Here is a 20,170-nt window from a genome sequence, read left to right as displayed (position 1 = left end):
TAGAAGACACGGGTGAGTTTGCCTCGTTTTTTTGCTGTTGTCGTTCTCCTTCCCCTCAGAAGATCACGCGTGCACGGGATGGGGAAAGCAGAACCAGATGTTCGGTGGGAATTAGGCTCGGTAATTATTTATTGCGTAATGCTATAAACAATGTATGCAATTAAGGGTAATTATACCTAAACGTGCGCGGCGGTAGTCACTGCAGAGCCATTGCATTCTGTTGCAACGCAACGCAACGCACGCACGGATCAGCCTCCCCATGCGCTTTATTTTGGGCTTTCCCTTTGCCCCCATTTTCCTTCCCCCCCAGCGCCAGAGACGGAGAAGAACACCGTGGTGGAAGGAGGCGAGGTGCGCTTCAACGGCAAGGGGAAAAAGATCCGGAAACCCAGGACGATATATTCCAGTTTGCAGCTCCAGGCGCTCAACAGGAGGTTCCAGCAGACCCAGTACCTGGCGCTACCGGAGAGGGCTGAGCTGGCAGCCTCGCTGGGGCTCACCCAGACACAGGCGAGTTCAGCCTATCGTGTGTTTTCGCCACTTGTTATTTGCTGCACAGGTTTGCAGTACACACTGGTTGTGCCATTATTTTTTTTGTTTAACAATTTTTTAATTTGTCATTAGGTCAAGGGGTGAATTTTTTAAATTTTGGTGTTAAAAAAATGTTGCTCTAATTTGTTAAAAATGTAAATATATATATTTTTAAGGTTTTCTCAACTTAAAATGTATTCTTCATTTCTCAATTTTAATTTAAAGAAACGCACCCTAAAATTCTGGTTTTAACAAATTAAAGCAGTGGGACTAATAACTACATTTTTAACAGTGTATGTTGTTGTAGTGGAAAATTAATTAAGGCTCATCAATTAATTAAAGCTTATACTGTATGCATTATAGGCATGGTAACGAAATTGATATTTAACGATTAAGATATATAATAAAACAGCAGCATGAAATCACAATGTATTGAATCATTTGTAAAATACATACCCTTTGTTTATCCTCATATTAATTAAGCGTTTTCCTCTCTGCCCTCTGATTGGTTGATTAGATCACATGTCAGACAAAGAAACCTTACAAGAAGAGTGTTGTGGTGTGTTGTGTGGTGGAGTGTTCACAGTGTGACGGAATTAATACAGACACTGCCTAAAAGTTCTCCTTAGCCATTCACTTAAACCTGCAAATTTTAAATATTTTGTCTTGGTTGCGCTTGATATTTACATGTTTTTGGATATTTAGGATAGTGAGGATGGTTATGAACAGGTGTCCTTTGCAATAGAGCTATTGATCTCCATGGGCTTTTACTTGTATAAATAAAGTAAATAATAATAATAATAATAATAATAATAATAATAATAATAATAATAATAATAATAAAGTGCGTAAAGCGTGGCCAAATGAGGACAGACTGGCCTGATACTTTTTGGGTTTCATTTTGGATTTATATCTATGTATCATTTTTATTCTATTTTATTTTCCAGGTGAAGATTTGGTTTCAAAACAAGCGCTCCAAATTCAAGAAGCTGATGAAGCAGGGCGGCGGCCAAATTGACACCAGCTTGTTGGCCAATGGCCGAGGACTTTCCGCCGGCTCTCCGTCGGTGGCGCCCGTGTGGAGCTCACCCACCACCGTGAAGACCCCGGTGGGGACCCCGGGCTCTTACATCCCCAGCTACACCTCATGGTATCCCACCACGCACCAAGAATCTATGCAACAATCTCAACTCATGTGAACTGGGGCCGGGTCTCCAACACCCTTCCCTCCACCAACTCAGCATGGACCCCGCATCGGCTCAGATATCATCCGGAGTTTGCTCCTGACGCCACGGCTCCTCCTGTCGGACCACGGCCGGTGAATAGAGGCTCTGGAAAGACTGGGAAAGACGCGTTATTACCGCCCCGGGGCGAGAAGTCCTTTTCCAGCCCGAGGCAGCCAGTGGAAATGGTGAACAAATGGATTCTTCTGTCTGCTGTTTATCATTTTTGTGACATTTTTTTAAGAGGCTGTATGTGTTAAAGCAGCCCCCCCCCCCCCAGCTGTTGCAGAGAGACACCAACCCCCATTTGTTTTGTTGGCTTTATCTGAGAGTAATCCTGTTTATTTCCTATAATAATAAAACCACTGAAATGCTGGGGCCAAACCCCGCAGAACACAGGCCCAGCGAGCTGCTGTCTACACCAGGGATTCTCAACCTTTTTTAGTTTTATTTTTTCTCAAGGACCCTGAATTTGACCCCATTTGATGAGATTTGGTCTCCGGGAGCCCAATCTTAAATTCGTTTTATTGTCAGATATGATTTAGTCCAAACCCCCATACTATAGTTATGGAGATAACGGTGAAATTATGATAACAAAAAAAAACATCAACAGTCATTTTCATACATATTCTAATGGTGCTAACCTCCTGTAAACGAAATAATGGTGAAGTTTAAACAATTTTAAACAATTAATTATTTTGCTGCATGGCACCCCCTGGAAGCTCTGTCCCTGACCCCAGGTTGAGAACCACTGATCTAGCTGATTTATTTCTGGGCCAATATGAGAGGCTCGACGGAATACGCTCCTTACTGCCAATTGGCTTTTATTTGACTAAATAATGACATTAAAAAAGGATTTGAATACTAACCGCAGCCATTGGACATTTCCCAATAGGCGCTTGCGGATATTGCCCAAGATAATTGTGCAAAGCCTCAAATGGATGATATAATGTCTGTGTGTTTGCTATTTAATTTAACTTATTTAGACCTGTTCACGTCCATATATGTCCATTTTACATGTGTTTTAAATAACAACTACGTGTTGTTCATGCTGCACTATTGCCAGCAAAGCTCCATATTATCGTTATGTGACAGGATTAAAAGGCCTGGACGATGTGCTGCTCGACGGTGAACAATTAAATGATTTTGTCATTATGGTATTTTTATTGAAATGGGTGTAAATAATAGATATTTTAAGATTTGGTTTGTGATGTATTTGGTATACGGTGTGAAACAGGGTTTTAGATATTCTGTATTCGTCCAGATGTGTTTAGTCTACATAGAAATATTTAGTTTTGTATTGACTTTAATTTATTTCTTTGTTTATGAGGTTACTGTACATATGTGCAAAGTTTCTCAACAGTAAAAAAAAGCATTTAAATGATGTCGAGAAGGGTGTGTCATTCAAATTGATTGAAATTGTTTTTGGTTGTTTTGGTTAGGCCTACTATTTATTTTTAATTACTACTAGTTTGAACTTTTTGGTCCGAGGTTTATTTGTGCATCAGTGTAATGTGATGCACAAAAGCTCTGAGATATTTTTTAGAGTTATGTTTATAGTGCTTTAATTCTCATGCTCTCAGACCATAATAGTTCACCATAAAAAAGTGGATTTGCAGGTTCAATCAAAATGAATCATTTATGTAGGGGGCTTATGATGATGATGATGTGGTCTTCACGTGCAGATTAGTTACACTTGGATAGTGTCCTAGTTTATATTTTTTTAAATACGAGGTTATAAGTTAATCACTACTTTAAAAACAGGGGAACTAAAATTGTCAAAAATATTTTGCCTATATATGTGATCATTGCAATTTATTGGAAAAAAAATACTAGCAAATCATTCAAAGATTTATTTTCTGCTGCAGCCTAATGTTCTCCTTTTTTTCTGATGAACAGTTAAGGAAGCGGGCATGTGTTAAGTGAATAATTGGGGAAGAGGCAGGTGCTTCTGGGAAGAAAGCCTCAGACTGAGGGATCAAATGTAAAGAAGTGAAAGTGAAAAGTCCAGACACATTCGTGTTTGCGGCTGATGCTTTCGCTGTGTTCGCAGCCAACGCAAACATTCTGCTAGAGAAACCAAACCCCAAGAAGACTGCACTATTGCATTGATATTTATTGAATTACCAAAATATGCACGTTGCTTTTTTTTTATTTGTAACATTTCTGTCACTGACATTACCAATGACTATACATGACGCCCCGCATTATTATTATTATTATTATTATTATTATTATTATTATTATTATTATTATTATTATTAATAATAATAATAATAGTAATAATAATAATAATAATATATTAAAATGTATATTATTAGTGGATTATCTATTATAATTATCATTATTATTAGTAGTAGTAGTAGTAATAGTAGTAGTGGTGTTATTGTTATCACCACTATCATTATTACTATTACTATTATTATTGCACATTTCATTATACACACGCCATACATTATTATTATTATTATTATTATTATTATTATTATTATTATTATTATTATTATTATTATTATTATTAGTGTTGTTGTGGTTGCTGTTGCCCACGGTGGCATATTTTGTTGTCATCTTTTTGTAATTTGAATTTACTCTTATAAGCATCACAGATAATTGGAAAATATACATGATTGCCCTTTTTTTTCATGGTTTGCTAAAAAAGAAAAGATCCCAATCCCAAACACAAACCAGTAGCCTATACCGTCCATATATCTTTATTCCATACAGTATAGGGAAAAAAGGGGGAATTTTTAAATCTCCATCTCCCCCTTGGAAAGGCTGCAGCTGCAGATCCAAGAGGGTCAGCTCGCTGCGTTCTCCCCTTGATTACGAGCCGAGCCCATCAAACCAACATAATTACAGTCATTTCGCCCTTATTTATTCTAATGCAGTTTCCTATCTCAGAGGTAATTATGAGCAATTTCTCGCGCGGGGAATCTTTTCTTTTTTTTTTTTTTTTTGCCCCCCCCACCCCGCGTTAACAAAAGAGATTCTGCCCCTGAAAGAAATGTGCTGCGCGGTAGAGACAAAAGTGAAATAGGTGAGCTCCCACGTCCGTCTGCTCCTTTAGACTTTGGTGCGAAGCCGCAAATTGCTGGCAGGTGTATTCGCAACCGCCTGGGTGTGAAGAGAAGTTTGGGAAATGAGCGGAGCGCGACGCCGGGGCGACGGAAGGGAGACGGAGAAACACCTTCCATTCGGTCGCGTCCCTGCCGAGGCGGCCGGCGCCTGTGCGCGCACCGCAAACGAGATCATACAAGATGATGTCATATAAGATCGTATAAGATGATGATTTTTGCTCCTCTTCGACTGTGTCGCTTTCTATTCCCCAAAACAGCACAGCAAAAAAAAAAAAAAAAAAAGAAAGAAAGAAATACAGTTCTGCAACGTTTACCGCCGGAAACAACCGTGGGATAATGACAATAACTCGTCGTGATCGTTCGTAAATGGACGATACCGACGAAACCCGCACGCGTGTGCGAGCCAGACCCGACTGGAGAAAACAGCAACATTGCAAACGCGAAAATCTTTCTTGCTTTTTTTGGGGGGGGATGTTTCGGGGAGGCTCCTTCGGGCGGATGTTGTCGGGAAAAAAAAAACAAAAAAAAAAAACGAAACTCGGAAAAGACATACCTCTGCGTCCACGGGGCTTAAAAAAAAAATAAGAGAAAAGGGAAAAAAAAAAAGAGAGAAAGGAAGGGAGAGGAAAGGTCTCAGGACACAAATAAAATCGCAATCGAGGCGGACGAGACAGCGTCCCGGGCTTGCATCCCATAATAAACCGCATCCCGGGCGTCGGTCGGCGCTTTAACAGCAGAGTTCACAATATGACTGGAAAACGTCCGCTTTATTTCCTCTCTTTATAGCGGACGGAGGGGGGAAAAAAATGTAGATTATTAGCATAAATGTTTACTCCTCATTACGCTGATGACATTGTGCACTCGAGATCTTGGTAATCTTTGGGGGGAAATTATGAGTAATCTTTTTTTTTTTTTTTTTTTTTTTAATTTTAAAGCAGCAGTTACCGCGCAATTCAGCCTAATTCTGCGTGGGCTCCGCGCGGATATAATTACCGCCGAGTCAAGATGTTACGCTAGAAACTATGCATTGATATTCCCATTAATTATGTACATGCAACTTTGGCAAATGTTGACGCTCGGAATAGCGGGAAATCGCGTCGCGCTCAAGTCGCAGCCTATATTAGGACATCTGAAATTGCGCAGAATTATAAAGTAATTGCAGGCTTTCACGTGTGAAAGCCAGAATGCTCAAATCACAGCTGAAATAACACGTCGGGGTGTAAATTAGGATAGAGGGGGTACGGCATTTACGAGTTGTCTGGCGCGACCGCGACGTTCCCAATCCGCGGAGGAAGGACCGAGGGAGAGAGAGAGGAGGGAGGAGGAGGAGGAGGGGGGGGGAGGTTTGGGAACGGCGGTTGGAATGCTGCTGCTGCTGCTGCTGCGGCTGCTGCTGCTGCGGCTGCTGCTGCTGCTGCTGCTGCTGCTGCTGCCGCTGCTGCCGCTGCTGCCGCTGCTGCGGCTGCTGCCGCTGCTGCCGCTGCTGCCGCTGCTGCGGCTGCTGCCGCTGCTGCCGCTGCTGCCGCTGCTGCGGCTGCGGCTGCTGCCGCTGCTGCCGCTGCTGCTGCTGCGGCTGCTGCTGCTGCTGCTGCTGCTGCTGCTGCTGCTGCTGCTGCGGCTGCTGCTGCTGCGGCTGCTGCTGCGGCTGCGGCTGCAAGAGGATCCCACGAAAATGTGCCACAATGGCTGGAAGTGCGAGCTGAAATAACGCGCATATAGAACGGACGGATCTAGAAGGAGAAGGTCGCGATGACACGGAGTCAGAAGACACAGACCACCGTCTTGTGTATTAAAAAAACAACAAAAAAACAGAAAAACACCCCAATTCAATTAAATTCATTAAAATAAAACCATGTATTAAGAAAAAAACATTTTACAGAGCCTATATGACTTAGTAATACACGTTATACAATTGCTATAGTTTCTTATCTTATGTATTAAAACAATGGGGTTTAATGCTTTAACGTGAACGGTGGTGCAATTTAACGGCTGAGCTCCGCATTTTGCTGTGGTTGACTTTGCTGCAGCAGACAGACTCATCACCTGGGTCTGCAGCTCCGGACAATGTGCGTCATCTTGTAAGAGCTGACGCGCGATTCTCCAAAAGTGCGCAACTATTCGATGAGGCAATGGCCGAATATCACATAGACTATACACAGTATATAAACATGCATGTACAAATCACCAAACGTGATGGAAGACTTTGTAGTTGATATCAGTACATGTAGGCTTGAGATTATACCTCCTGCTGCAGTTTTAAATGGATTTGTAAATAGCTATGCTTTCATGATGGTGATGGTGGTGATGATGATGACGACAGCCAACCGTGGCAAAAAGTTTTGCCAGCAAATGTGTGACACCAAACACGTTTCGTTCCAAAGAAAGTGGCAGCATCATTCCAAGCGAAATTAACTAGGAAACGACGAGTCTTTATTAATAACAACCAACCGTTCATTTATTATGGGTTTCATCTTGACCACTGGAGCCAGCAGTAAAAGCCTTGTCCTCCAATCCATGACTTATTCATGACGCATATTGTCTCCATATTCTACTAAACATAAATGATGTCTCTGTCTGCTGGAGAGGCTTTTGGCTGTGACTGAACAAGATGTGAAACATGTTTCCATGTTGCTCGGGATATATTTTTTTTATATACAGGATACGCAAGGTCCATAAAAAAAAAACCGTGTGGAAAGTCTAATGCTGTGACTCCACACAGTCTGGAGCTGTGCTGGTGCATGCCACGGCGTGTTGCTTGACTTCCAGTCTGTGTGTGTGTGTGTGTGTGTGTGTGTGTGTGTGTGTGTGTGTGTGTGTGTGTGTGTGTGTGTGTCTCTCTCTCTCTCTCTCTCTCTCTCTCTCTCTCTCTCTCTCTCTCTCTCTCTCTCTCTCTCTCTCTCTCGCTCTCTCTCTCTCTCTCTCCGCCCCGGGCACCGCGTCTCGGTCCCGGAATTTACGCACAGAATTGGAAAGGCTTTTACGCATCGAAAACAGAAGTGTAATTCACATAATGTTAAGCAGTCTAGTCCATATCACATAGGCCTACAGCTATAGCGTTGAGGGCTCAAATTCACTTTTTAACACAATATACCCCTTTCCAGTGTGTAATTCTGTCTTTGCGTCACCAGACTTGCACGGGAGTGCGTGGGTGTAAGCTTCATTATGAGATAAATAAATAAAAACATATATTTAAATATATTATGATGTCATCATAATAGCCCAATACTAAAAGCACAACAATAATAAAGCGATTTTTATAATGCACAGAACATTTTTCAAAACGTGAAAAGGAGTGATGCACTTGCACAGAAGACTCATTTTATTTAAATAACGTCTGTTCATATATGAAACACCGCTAGAAAATAAATTAGACAAAAAATACAATTAATTGAGATACAAATAGATCGGAGTGGTTGGTGGGGGTGCAGGGCAATCAGTAGCTTATGGTTAATGGATTTGCACCGGTACAAAAGAGTCAAAGCGAGATATCAAAATCAAGGAATTGGCAAAAAAGTATTTACAGGGATGTATTGAGACACTTACCTCAACAACAACGAAAACCAAGCAATATTATGAGGCACGGATGCGTGTGGGGGAAAATGAGGTGACACTGAAAAGGCACAACAGGACACGCTTTCATTGTGCTACATCTGGGACAGCTGTACCTGCAGGTTACATGCGGAGGTGTAAGAAGTGACGCAGGCTGCAGGGCCTGTGCTGTGGTCGCTTTGGGTATTTTAGTGGTTCGTTCATCCTCGGAAGAAATAAACACCAACAACAACAACAACAAAAAAAAAAAAAAATATATATATATATATATACTAAAACTAAAACAAACAAAATAAATAAATACAAAAAGAATAGCCAAAAATATGTCTACACTGAAAAAAACGACTCATTGGGTCAGCTCAAAAAGATGCTTCAGTTATTCAACCTATGTATCCTTTTAGGGTTTCTCAACTCATAATCAAGAAATCAAGGTGTCACGTTTAAGTTGAGAAAACCTAAAAATACATAGGTTTTATAATTAAACTGAAGATATTTTTTTGCGTGAAAGCTATATCCAACGGCTCCAATACAGTGATTTTTTTTTCAGTGTGCCATTGCCAGCATGAGAGGTTCTTGGTTCCATTTATTTCTCCTACAAATGCTTTGCGCGTAAAAGTTCGCACGGTGCGCACAAGGAGGTCCGTGTTGGCGCACTTTCTCCGGCACACTCTCCTTTTTTTTTCCCACCAGTATTTTCCGATTTACGGAGGCCTTTATAGTTTTCAGAATATAGTCCCGGCGCTTAACGCGGAGCCGTGGTGGTGCTGGACCAGGCCGGGCTGCAGATGCGTCGCAGAGTTCGTGGTGGAATACCAGGAGTAGTTTGCCAAAAAGGACGGGGCCGTGGTGGTGTTGGTGATGGGGGGGCTGCTGCTGTTGCTGCTGTTATTGCTGCTGCTGTTGCTGCTGCTGGGGGGCAAACTGGAGCCGACATTGTTCATTCTGTGGTTCTGCGGAAAGTCCCAGAGCGAGGATGGGGGAGAGCTGCAGGGAGGGGATTCACTGGAGGCTGCGTGCAGCTCCGGGGGGATTTCTCCACTTTTCCACAGCTTCTTGAACTTGGAGCGGCGGTTCTGGAACCAGATTTTCACCTGAGAACAAGTGAAGTTGTTATATATATATATATATATATATGTGAGTTATGGTATAAGAGAAATAAACCTACAGATTAAGTACACACAAACAAAAGGTAAAAAAACATTAAAGCTATATATTTCTACTTAAAATGTGCATCTTAATTTCTCAATTTGAAGTTGAGAAGACCTCCGAAATGTAGATTTTTGCACATTTAAGTATTTATTTTTATTTTTGATTTATTTTCAGTGTATGCAAAAAATAAATTTGCCCGTCTGTAAATGATTTAGCCATTTGTCCATGTCCATTCCATGTCGGCCTACAGGGAATTTGACTTGATGAGAATAAATGCGCTCTTTGGCACAACCAGGCAAACAACATAAAAATAAAAAAAATCGGAAGGATAAAATATACAGAATATACAGAGTGCTTTATGCACACTCTAAAAAAGACTACACATTTGATGTGTAATTTAAAAAAGTGCATATAATCTTGGTTTGTAATATAATCCAGACCACACTATAATAATTACCATTATAAGGATTTAAAGACACCCACCTGTGTTTGGGTGAGGCCCATTGATGCTGCCAGCTCAGCCCGCTCAGGTAGGGCCAGGTACTGGGTCTTTTGGAACCTCCTCTGGAGCGCAGCGAGCTGGAAACTGGAGTATATAGTCCGAGGCTTCCTCACCTTCTTTGGCTTTCCATTAACCATCCGGATCTCTGGTTCACTCTCTTCTTTCTCTACGGAAACATTAAATACAATAGATGAGATCGGCCGTCTTGCGATGTAGTCAAACACCGTAAAAAGCACCGTGCGCCCAAAAGTGGGTTCACTGGTTATTTACCTGTATCCGCGGGAGCGGGAGAAGAGCTCGGTCCATATGAGCTGAATGCACCGTAAGACGAGTTGAAGCTGATGTCATAAGTTTTAGTGTTGTACGGACCGGCGCCCATGGGGCTGCCGTGGTACTGGTAGGACGCGAGCTGTCCGAACGGGGACCCGGCGCAGGGCCCGGGCTGCGGGCCGGTGTAGTAGCTGCTGTCGGTGGCCGTGGACACCGGGAGGGTGGGAGACTCCTGCGACTTGTGCAAGCCGTGGTAGCTGCTGGAGGTGACCAGGTTGGAATGCATATCGGCGTTCAAGGTCTCGAACACCCCGGTCATCGTAGAAGAGCCGCCGCTCCAAACACGCGCAGCAGAAGCTCGAGACGAAACTAGAGGAGTCGGGTTAAAATCTCGGATCAGCGCCTTTGAGGAGACCAAGAGGCATTCCCATGAGGTTCAGAAAACACAGAGGCTGCGTCTGTCTCTCTCAGTGGCCCGTGGGAGTCTGCTGCCCCTCCACACCAGTGTGCGCATTTATGAGAGAGCTGCAGCTCTGAGACAACCAATGAGTAAGGGTTGCATGACTCACACTGCATGTGCATTGTGTGCATTATGTGCATGGGCCTTTCTTATCGGAGAAAGGACTTGTATGGGCCCTTAAAGTCGTTTTCTGCCTCCTATCGATTGCAGATTGTGACTCGTTTTAAATGCATTTCATCCAATTAAAAAAAAAAGATATAAAGAAAAAAAAGCATTACATATATATATATATATATATATATATATATATATATATATTTATATATAAAACACGAGGGAAAAAAATATATATATGGAAATGTATATATATATATATATATATGAGAAAAAATGTGTTTCTGTAACATCAAAAATTTCCACGAATACAAATAAAAATACATTTAAATATTTGAATGAATATACAAAAAAATATATAAATACATATTTCAATGTAGAAAACACACATGAAATAAAAGACTATATACTTTTCAATTGCAGCCCCTAAATATGTGATGCACTCTCAAGGAAATTACAATGTATTCAGTGACATTTCACTGCATATATGTATGAAAGCATGTAATTCACAACTCAACACTGTATATTTTAAGTAGTGTATGTTTGATGCCACTATTTAGTTAACAAAAAAAAAATAAGAATAATAAATAAATAGGCTGCGATAATGTATTCAGCGCCCTGAGGGAGAGGGGGGCAGTGAGATGCACTATAATGCAGACGGCAATGGTGCAGCGCCCCCTGGTGGTAGAATTAAAACTTGCAGATTTATCGTGCATCAGGTTCTCAACGTGCATAAATTACATGTGACTTCACACAAATCATTTTAAATTGTGCAAACACATGGGATTGTTCTCAAACAGGTAATCATTCAGGTCCTATTTCCATCCATGGACAATAAAGCCCTAGTGACACCTGGATATATTTAGAATATGTGATTCTAGTGCGTTTGTAACATTGCAACACGTTAAATAGATTAGCAGCCTATTAAAAATGGCATTGAACATATTACAAGGCGTTATCTCAGTCTACTCACTGTGTGCCTCTTTAAAATTCTGAGCACACCCAAAGTACATTTTGAATAGGACTAAATGATTACTATTCCTATAAGAACAGTATATTTTAACATATTAATTTTCCATTTCCATTTAACTCAACTCAGAGTGCACTTATTAAATATAATTACATGTTCATAATGGTAGTATACTTTATTATACCAAAGTGTACTTGAAGTTGTACCATTTTAGCAGGGTGAAATATAATATATAATACAAGTGAAGTTCAACTTATGTACAATTAAAGTATAATAATTACAAAATTGGTTCATTTTAGCACACTTAAAATATACAAATATACTCATGTATAATATAATAGACGATTAGTCTGGAAGAAACTATACTTTTACATTTAATGTAAGTACAATCAAGTGTTTTTTTTTTTTTTTCAAACTCTAAAATATGAAACAGATCTTACTAATGTATTCATCAAACATCCTTTGCGTTTTTACGCCAACATTTATTTGATGTACCTCCTTCCACCGCCACTAGATGGCAGCACATCTGCTGTTTTCAACACCAGCGCTCGGGCGTATTTCCGCTGCCAACGGTGAAAACAAAAAGACGTGAATTTATAGACGACGTCAACTGTTAAAAAAAAATAAAAATAAAAATAAATCTCAATATTGCGCTTTCACATCTCTTGAAATGCTCATTTGTTTTTGTATTTTCTATCTAACAGTTACTTAGTGTAAATTGGAACCGAATGTGTGGATCACACACATTGTTAGACCTGGACATGGAGCAGGGGCCTCTCATCCAACCTTTAAACTAGATGCCAACACCCTCTGTCCGTATCCTCCCTCTAGGTGGATAAACCTATGACTGATAAACAATAAATACATGTCACACAGAGTGACACTGAGTGTGTCCCTGAGCAAGGACCTCATGTGCTGAGCTGACGCTGGCTGGATGGGGGTGACTGGAGTGATGGGGGGCTATTTGGGGCCACATGACAATATGTCAGATCTGCAGTCTCTGTAGACGAACCATTCTACTGTACAGGTGAATCCATATAACCCAATGCAATTTCTGTCGCCATTTTATTTTTATTTCTAATGTCAAGTCTTTCCTCCTAATTGAGCCTTTGATTGCGTGTCCTAGTCATTTGAAGGTTTCGGCATTAGTATGTCCAATCAGCTGGTTTCAAGTATCACATACGACGTTGTGGTTAAACTTTAAAGTGTGATATTGCCGCTACAACACAGTTGCTGGGTTAAATGGCCTCGCTATGGAGGCCTCGTTGAAATTTGATTATAAAGAATGAATCACAGACGTTGCAAGTGAAAAAGACACGAGTGTCAAAACGGATGGCAGACAGCAGGTGTTTCCTCCGGGAACATGTGATTCATCACTTTTGCGCTGAAGACTCGGGGTGGTGGTGGTGGTGGTGGTGGGGGTTCATGCAAAGTCTCTAATCTTTTTGTGTTCATGCATCAGATTGCGCAACAACGACGGAGGAAAAAATGAATCCACTCTGCTTTAAAAAAAGAAAAAGAAGATCCAGAGCCAAGCGGAGCTGTAGGCAGGACCATCACTTTGAGTTCTCTCAACGTCACCACGCTCAGGTTAGGCTTCGGCTTAGTTTCAGAGCTTACCGGTGCATTATTTGCCGTGTTTCCCAAACCCGGTCCCGTTGTCATGGTGACCGGCTCTATAATTGATTGATTTTCCTTTCTGTGTTTTCTTCACCGCACCCGTGTTCGCTGACATAAAGGTGATGCCGAGTTCAAAAAGTTTGTACCACTCCTCTGCGAGTCCCGTACCTTTTAGCACAACAACAACAGCAACGTTTGAATACAGGGTACGTCCTTATTTGTTGAAATGAAAGAAAGAAAGGAATGAAAGAAAATAGCTTTTGAAAGCTTGAAATCTATCGTAAAGGCGAACGTTCCCCTTCCAGTTTTGCTTTGCTATCAATAATTTAACCTAATGCTTATTGAATTTATCATCCATTATTCATCGCTGGTGTTGGGGCGGAATTGGGAAATGGATTGGCCATAAAGCATTGTAAAACGATTACACTTTTTTTTGTATTTTGTAAACACACAAAAAAAAAAGCACGAGGCACTCGATGTTTTTCCGAAGTTGATCATTTAACTTCACCCTACGAAGACCTAACAAGGCCGCGCCGGGGCGGGGCAGGCGGGGGAGCCTATTATCTATGCACGCGCTGGTTCTGCAAACAAGCAGTCGCGACACGAGGACATCTTCTCTCTCTCTTTATTCCTCTTCTTTCTTCACCGGTGTCACGCCGGACGCGAATCCAACCACGGCCACATTGGCGGAGGCGAAACGACGCCGCGTCGGCGCTTCATGTCCTTGGGCCGCCTCGTCCCCACTGAGACCTCGCGAAGCTGGCGGTCGGAACAGCGTGCCCAGCTTTGAACAGCTTTTCCTTTCTGTCTGCATTTTACCTGATGTAGCTGGAAGGAGGAAGAGATGTAAGGATAACTACCCCCAGAAAACACATGTAAACATCCCCCGCATGGAATGTCATTTTTTGCATGGAACATTTTCTTGATTGCAGTATTGCAATCAATTGTTGCCTCGCTCGTCTTCCTCAGTGCTCCTGGCTCAGCTCGGTGTCGATGGCGCACGAGCCTTAATGGTTTCCTCTCGGTCGTTTGCCGGCTTGAGCTTAATAGTTATCCCTTTGTACAAACTGACTACATTAGTATATGGGTATTTTTTTTTTTTTTCATTAAAACTGTAGAACTGCCGGGTGTTTTGAATAAATTATGTCGGTTAGAGAATAGGTTTTTCCTATTTAATTTAGAACACAATAAATAGAATTATCTCCCCTAAAATGAAACCAATCAAGAACATTACACATACTTAAGTCCACACACGGTTACTTTACACCGAGTATCGCCCTGTTGGATATTTGGGAAAATCATTCGGGGTTCTGTCCAGACAGAGAGGCTTGGCGCTCCAGTTTTTGCTTCAACAAAAAAGATAATTTGCTGCGTGATCATTTCAGCTTCCCAATAATGAGGGGAGTTGTTGTAATTCTGCGGCGGACACAGGAGGAAATCGCCTGAGACGTCCGCATCTGCATGGAGACACATTCAATCAGGCTTATAAATGGAGAGCAAAAGCTCTTCCAGACTCTCCGTAATGACCACACTTGCAAAAACCAGTGCAAAAGATTGAATACAACAGTGATATGAGTCGGTTGAATATACACATTTTGAGAAAATGGGAGGCTGAAGCTGAGTGAAACAGAAGAAGCCATCGCAGTAAACTACATTTACCGTAGCATCCACGCTGTGCCAGGGCCGTAACGGTTTTCTAATGTTTGGTTTGAACTAAAGCCAAATACTTACACTGTCATAATATCACTATGAGATCCCGTCCGCTTCCATTAGAGGGAACCCAAATGAGCTCCTGGCAAAGGAAGCTTTGTGAGAGTGGATACCTCGACACCCCGTCGACATGCAAACCCTGCAGTATTGGGTGATGCATCTCGGAGCAGTAAATCTCAAAGCAACGGACCGTACACCGTGAGATTTGGGGTCCCGTGAGGTTAAGAGAACAATCATTTACTCCCGCTTCTCAGCAGTGTTTGCGGCGGGCCCGACAGGAACTCGGCGATTTGGACGAAGCCAAACCAAATCGGTCACCGAGGGGAATGGAATCCACCCCGAGAGCCAGGAGATCGATACGCCGTGATCACGTTTGGGTTGCCCAGTACGCTCCCGTGTTTGGAATCCGTGGAATGTCCGATTCCCGCCGCCGTCCCTTCGCCCTGGTCCCAGGAAGGCTGCTGAGCGGGCACAAATCTCCCCGGCGCTTTGCTTGAAAACCTTTTTGTTTTGGCTCGGGACAAAGGGTCAGAAACTTTTGTGTGGAGAACGTGGTCCCTCAGCGTCTGGTTCGATTCTCACCTCTTTAAATAAAAAAATGCATTTCTAGCAAGAATCAAGCTTGAACTTCAGCCGACTAATGCTCGCGAAAATTCCACTTTTTGCGCACTCATGGTTTTGAAAAGCTCTGCACGACGGACGGCCGACGGAAAAGAAGAAGAAGAAGAAGAAGAAGAAGAAGAAGAAGAAGAAGAAGAATAAACCGTGTCGGTCTGAGTGCAATGTGTGCAAAGCCAATAAAAAAGCAATTTATTGTTATATGAGACAAAAAAAACCAACAACACCGAAGTCATTCTTTCAAGCCGAGCCATGCAATTCTTTAAGTTGCAGGGCCCAAAAACAAGGGGGGGGGGGAATTCCCCCAGATCTCTCCGCCTGAGAAAGAATTCGGCGAGGTCCGCGAGGTCCCCGCTCCCTTCATTGTTGGCTGGCTGGCGCACCCCCCACCCGGGAGCCGTAAACGGGAGCAGCCCTTTGTCAGCGGCAGCAGAGCAGATTTACTGCGACGGCTCTCCCCACAAAGGGCCGCGGCGCTGTCACAACAGGGCCGGGATCAGCCGCTCGGCCTTTCACACCGAGACTTAACACCGCCGCCTCACTCCGCCGCCGCCGACGCGGACACAGCTCCCAAAAAGAAGTCACCGCTCAATCATGAGTTTCACTGTGAATCGTCCGGGGGGCTCGAGGGTTTGTGTCTCCATGGAGAGCACGGTGAAATAAGAGCCAGACCCAATTGCACTGTGTGGATCAGCAATTATACGACGACATGTTTTGTGATAAACGTAACCGGGATTTTAATATTGAGTTTTTGTCTACGATGGCAGACTGTTGACCTTTTGAATATGATTCAGGAAACATTCACATGCAAATAAATATTTCTGCAAATACTTTTTTCTCCCAATCTCATGGAAGGATGCCCCCTGTATGGCCATGCTTCCATTGCATCTGAAGATTTATGATCACCGAAAAGAGGAGGAAAACAGTAATGCATTATGATGTCGGGGCAAAGCTGTGGAAGAGGATCGGTCACATGATGCCATGGTAAAATATCTTTGGGTTCTGAGATTGTGCTCAGAATAAAGACCCGAATTTGCAATTTTATTTTTCTCAGAGCTCAATCCTGTCAACGAATAATAAAGTGGGAAGATCTTTTTCCTCAGAATTCTGACTTTACTCTCGGACCTCAATTTTTCTTCGTATAACCCCCAGATCCAAATCCTCTACAATAGTTAAAGACTAATCAAAGGTGAGTATTCAAATGAAAACATAAAGGGTTCAGATGAAACTCCTGAGACAAATGGTGAAGATGCTCCGGGGTGTGTGTGTGTGTATGTGTGTGTGTGGGAGGAGGGGGAGGTCCAGTGCATCTGTCTTTATCAGATTTCTTTGCTCTGACCCACATGGTTTAATTCGGATCAACAGCTGGCTCAATGTCTGTGTCCGTCTCGTCCCGCCTCCCTCCTCCCCCCTCTCTGATCGCTGGTGGCTTCGGTTTCCTTTTCAAGTCGCGGTAACGATAACTTTATTACACTGAAACCCAAGGAGGCGGCGCTATAATTTTACCGGCGGTTTTGGTTGCAGCTCTTCTCCTATTCAGTTGTTTTAGTGTTGAAATACACGTGTTTCACACGCGGCGGTAAAAGGATAGCCGATGAAACCGAACGATAATTTGAATTAGAAAATGATAAGTCAGGCTTAATAAACACCTGATCCCGGCCACCCGCTCGCCAAAGTAAAACCAAGCTGAGCCAAAGTGAATATCTTCTGATGGGACGGAGGGCCTCAGGCACTTTTGGGGAGGGTACATTTATTTAACACAACACTAGAGAAACTTAGACAGTGTTCCCTTAAATTGGCAATTTTTAGTCCAATTTTTACTTTCCGTTTGGGGATTATTTTCTTATTTTAATTTTATGTACATACACTGCGACCTCTTGCCCTTATTTGTAACTGGACTCTTACTTTTTTATATTTGACTCTTATGTTATTAAATTGTTTTTATTTTTTTTATTTCCTCCTTCTCTTTGCCTTGTTATTTTATCTTTTTATGCCCAAACGTAGTTGTTGCCTGTGATGCCCTAAGAATTTCATTGTACCGAATGACCTTGTGTTGTATTGTACACTTGACTAATAAAACAATTTGAACTTTGAACTTTGAAACAAGGGAAGTCAAATTCCTGCTATTTGGAGTCTTGACATTTAACACGAAAATTGAAAAATGTAATCTGACCGATTTGCTCGGCGTGCAATCCCATTAGGAAATTTAAAGTATTCATGCCAGACCCACTGTGTTTTGGTGAAAGTATTAGACTTAACTGAGGAATAATTAGGTGCACAGCAGCATTAGAAATAAGATCTCCTTTCCTACCCGCTTCAGAATGAAAGGGTCTTCCACGCCGGATCGACACGAGGGCCCGCCGGGGCCCTTTGATAAATCAGGGTCTTTGTGCTCCCACAACAGAGCGGCTAATCTGCAGCCACGGCCCTTCTCACCTGTGGGGATCCACCTGCGGCACCGCGTTCAGTTCAGCCGCCCCGGCCCAGGCGTCTCTCGGGTTTCTCCTTTCCCGCTGACCCGAGACGGTGGCGGGGGGCCGGGGCAGACGCGCCCCCCCCCCCCCCTTTTCCAGGCGGCTCGGGTTTCGCCGCCACCCAGGGCCGCGCCGGACCCTTAAGTGCTGTTTGCGTGCTCTTTTGAACCCGGGTAACGGAGGTGGCGCGCCCTCCTCTGGGTCACGGCGCCAACACCGCAGGGTTACGCGGGGTTTGCTCCCGCTCCCGTAACTTGTTTTTTTGTTCACGTGGCCCAAATCCTCTTCCGTAACAGCTGTATGACCGCAAAACTCCTCTGCGTGTGGTGAGACATGAGACAAGATCTCACGGTAGCTGACGTATCAGTGATATATTACTACATCCAATCTGGGAACAAATTCACAATGATGGGGACCTCAGAAGGAGTTGCCACATTAAACTACCAACTACGTTACTGTGGCCTGAGAAACCTCGGCGCTATCACTAAAACAATGCTGCAGTCAAAACACCACATGTCCTTCGGGCTGACCTTACGTTCTTCTATGTTTGAGCAGCATCGAGGGTCACCAGCACATACAGGAGATTTCACGTACTTTACTTTTACTGCTTTAGTTCATGCAAAGTTAGAAAACTGTGTTCTGTATCAATGCGGCTTGTTATACGTACATGAAAGCCTTTCTTCAGTTCTAAGTGGATGTTGAGCTGCACCAGAGGCAACAGAGATGCCATTCATATAGTGCTCTTACATTAGAGCCCCTCAAGTCATTTGGTGCAAATATGTGCCACACACACACACACACACACACACACACACACAAACACACACACACACACACACACACACACACACACACGCTGCTTTGAGATTGTAACATTGCCAACATTGTGTTCCTCTGTGTGGGTTTGTCTCAGGTTAGTTCGAGCTTCATGGATCAGATAAGATACAGTTAAAAGTTCCTAGAAATCTTTTGGGGGAGTGTGGGTCTCGAAATGAAATGAAAGGAAAACCCCTTCCAACCACATGAAAAGCCAAGGCCACACAATCGCATCTTTCGTTTTTTTTCTGTTGTAGATGATTACTTATTCATGACCTGGACTTTGCGTGGTCACCTAGCAGGTGTTAATACTGAGAATGGACATTAATCATTTATTAAAATATCTCTTGGTTAGTTGACCATGCATTCGCAACACTAAGCCACACACGGCCCGTCTAGACCTAGACCTGTTTCTAGAACTAACAAAAGAAAATAAAAGGGCCACAAACCAAACTGCGAGTTTGCCGTGTGTAGGCAGTTTTGTGAATGTTCATCCATATTGAGAGTTTACAGCTAGCTACGCTGCTTTATCAAATTCATCCCGGTTGCCTTTCACTCTCTGCAAGTACCCAATGTTTGCACTCTTGCCGGGTTGGTGGCGGACCCGCCACCAACAATAGAAACAGCATATACAGGGGGCCATACTGTATATAACGCATTGAATGGCTCTTTCTTACAAAGTGCCATATAATATTTTGCTTAGGCAAAAGGCTACATGGGATTGGTGGGCGAGTGGATGTGTATTTGTTTGTGGATGGCTTTATTCATGACCCGAGTATATATGTATATATATACAAAAATACACCAATACAAATATTTATTAAAAAAAAAACATGGGAAATTTTAGAATATTTTTTTTAATGTTACGTTGTATTTTTTCGGCCAATAAAAAGAAATATACATATAAAAAAACAACAACAACAAAAACAAACAAACAAACAAACAAAAAATGAAATAAAAGCGGTCTGTAGCGCGGTGCAGGTCAGGGCTGCAGGAGGGGCTCTTCCGCCTGATGGTCACCCCCCGCCTCCCCTCCCCTCCCCTCCCCTCCCCTCCACCCTAAAAAGCACCGCCAGTGCGCACCGGG

At 42.8% G+C, this 20,170-nt stretch overlaps 2 protein-coding genes across 2 annotated transcripts in view; one reads left to right on the top strand and one right to left on the bottom strand.

The window, feature by feature from the left end:
* dlx1a (distal-less homeobox 1a) overlaps positions 1-1,730 on the top strand; it is a gene marked incomplete at both ends in the record, with an annotated part of 2,031 nt that extends 301 nt beyond the window's left edge. The window contains 3 exons of the mRNA XM_080018664.1: positions 1-12; positions 311-510; positions 1,479-1,730. The exon at positions 1-12 is cut by the window's left edge and continues 301 nt beyond it. Of these exons, the coding sequence (XP_079874790.1) occupies positions 1-12; positions 311-510; positions 1,479-1,730 (464 nt within the window). The remainder of the gene's footprint in view (positions 13-310; positions 511-1,478) is intronic.
* Positions 1,731-9,102: 7,372 nt separating this feature from the next.
* On the bottom strand, positions 9,103-10,620 carry dlx2a (distal-less homeobox 2a; the record flags this gene model as incomplete). Its single annotated transcript, XM_080018564.1, has 3 exons — positions 9,103-9,471; positions 10,013-10,197; positions 10,302-10,620. 3 exons carry the CDS (start codon positions 10,618-10,620, stop codon positions 9,103-9,105), a joined length of 873 nt encoding a protein of 290 aa, XP_079874690.1.
* Between the last annotated feature and the right edge of the window lie 9,550 nt (positions 10,621-20,170).

Source organism: Zeus faber (genome assembly GCF_960531495.2).
Source record: "Zeus faber genome assembly, chromosome: 18".
NCBI classification, from domain to species: domain Eukaryota; kingdom Metazoa; phylum Chordata; class Actinopteri; order Zeiformes; family Zeidae; genus Zeus; species Zeus faber.
Note: the sequence above shows the minus strand (reverse complement) of the source record. Positions and strands in the feature narration are given on the sequence as shown.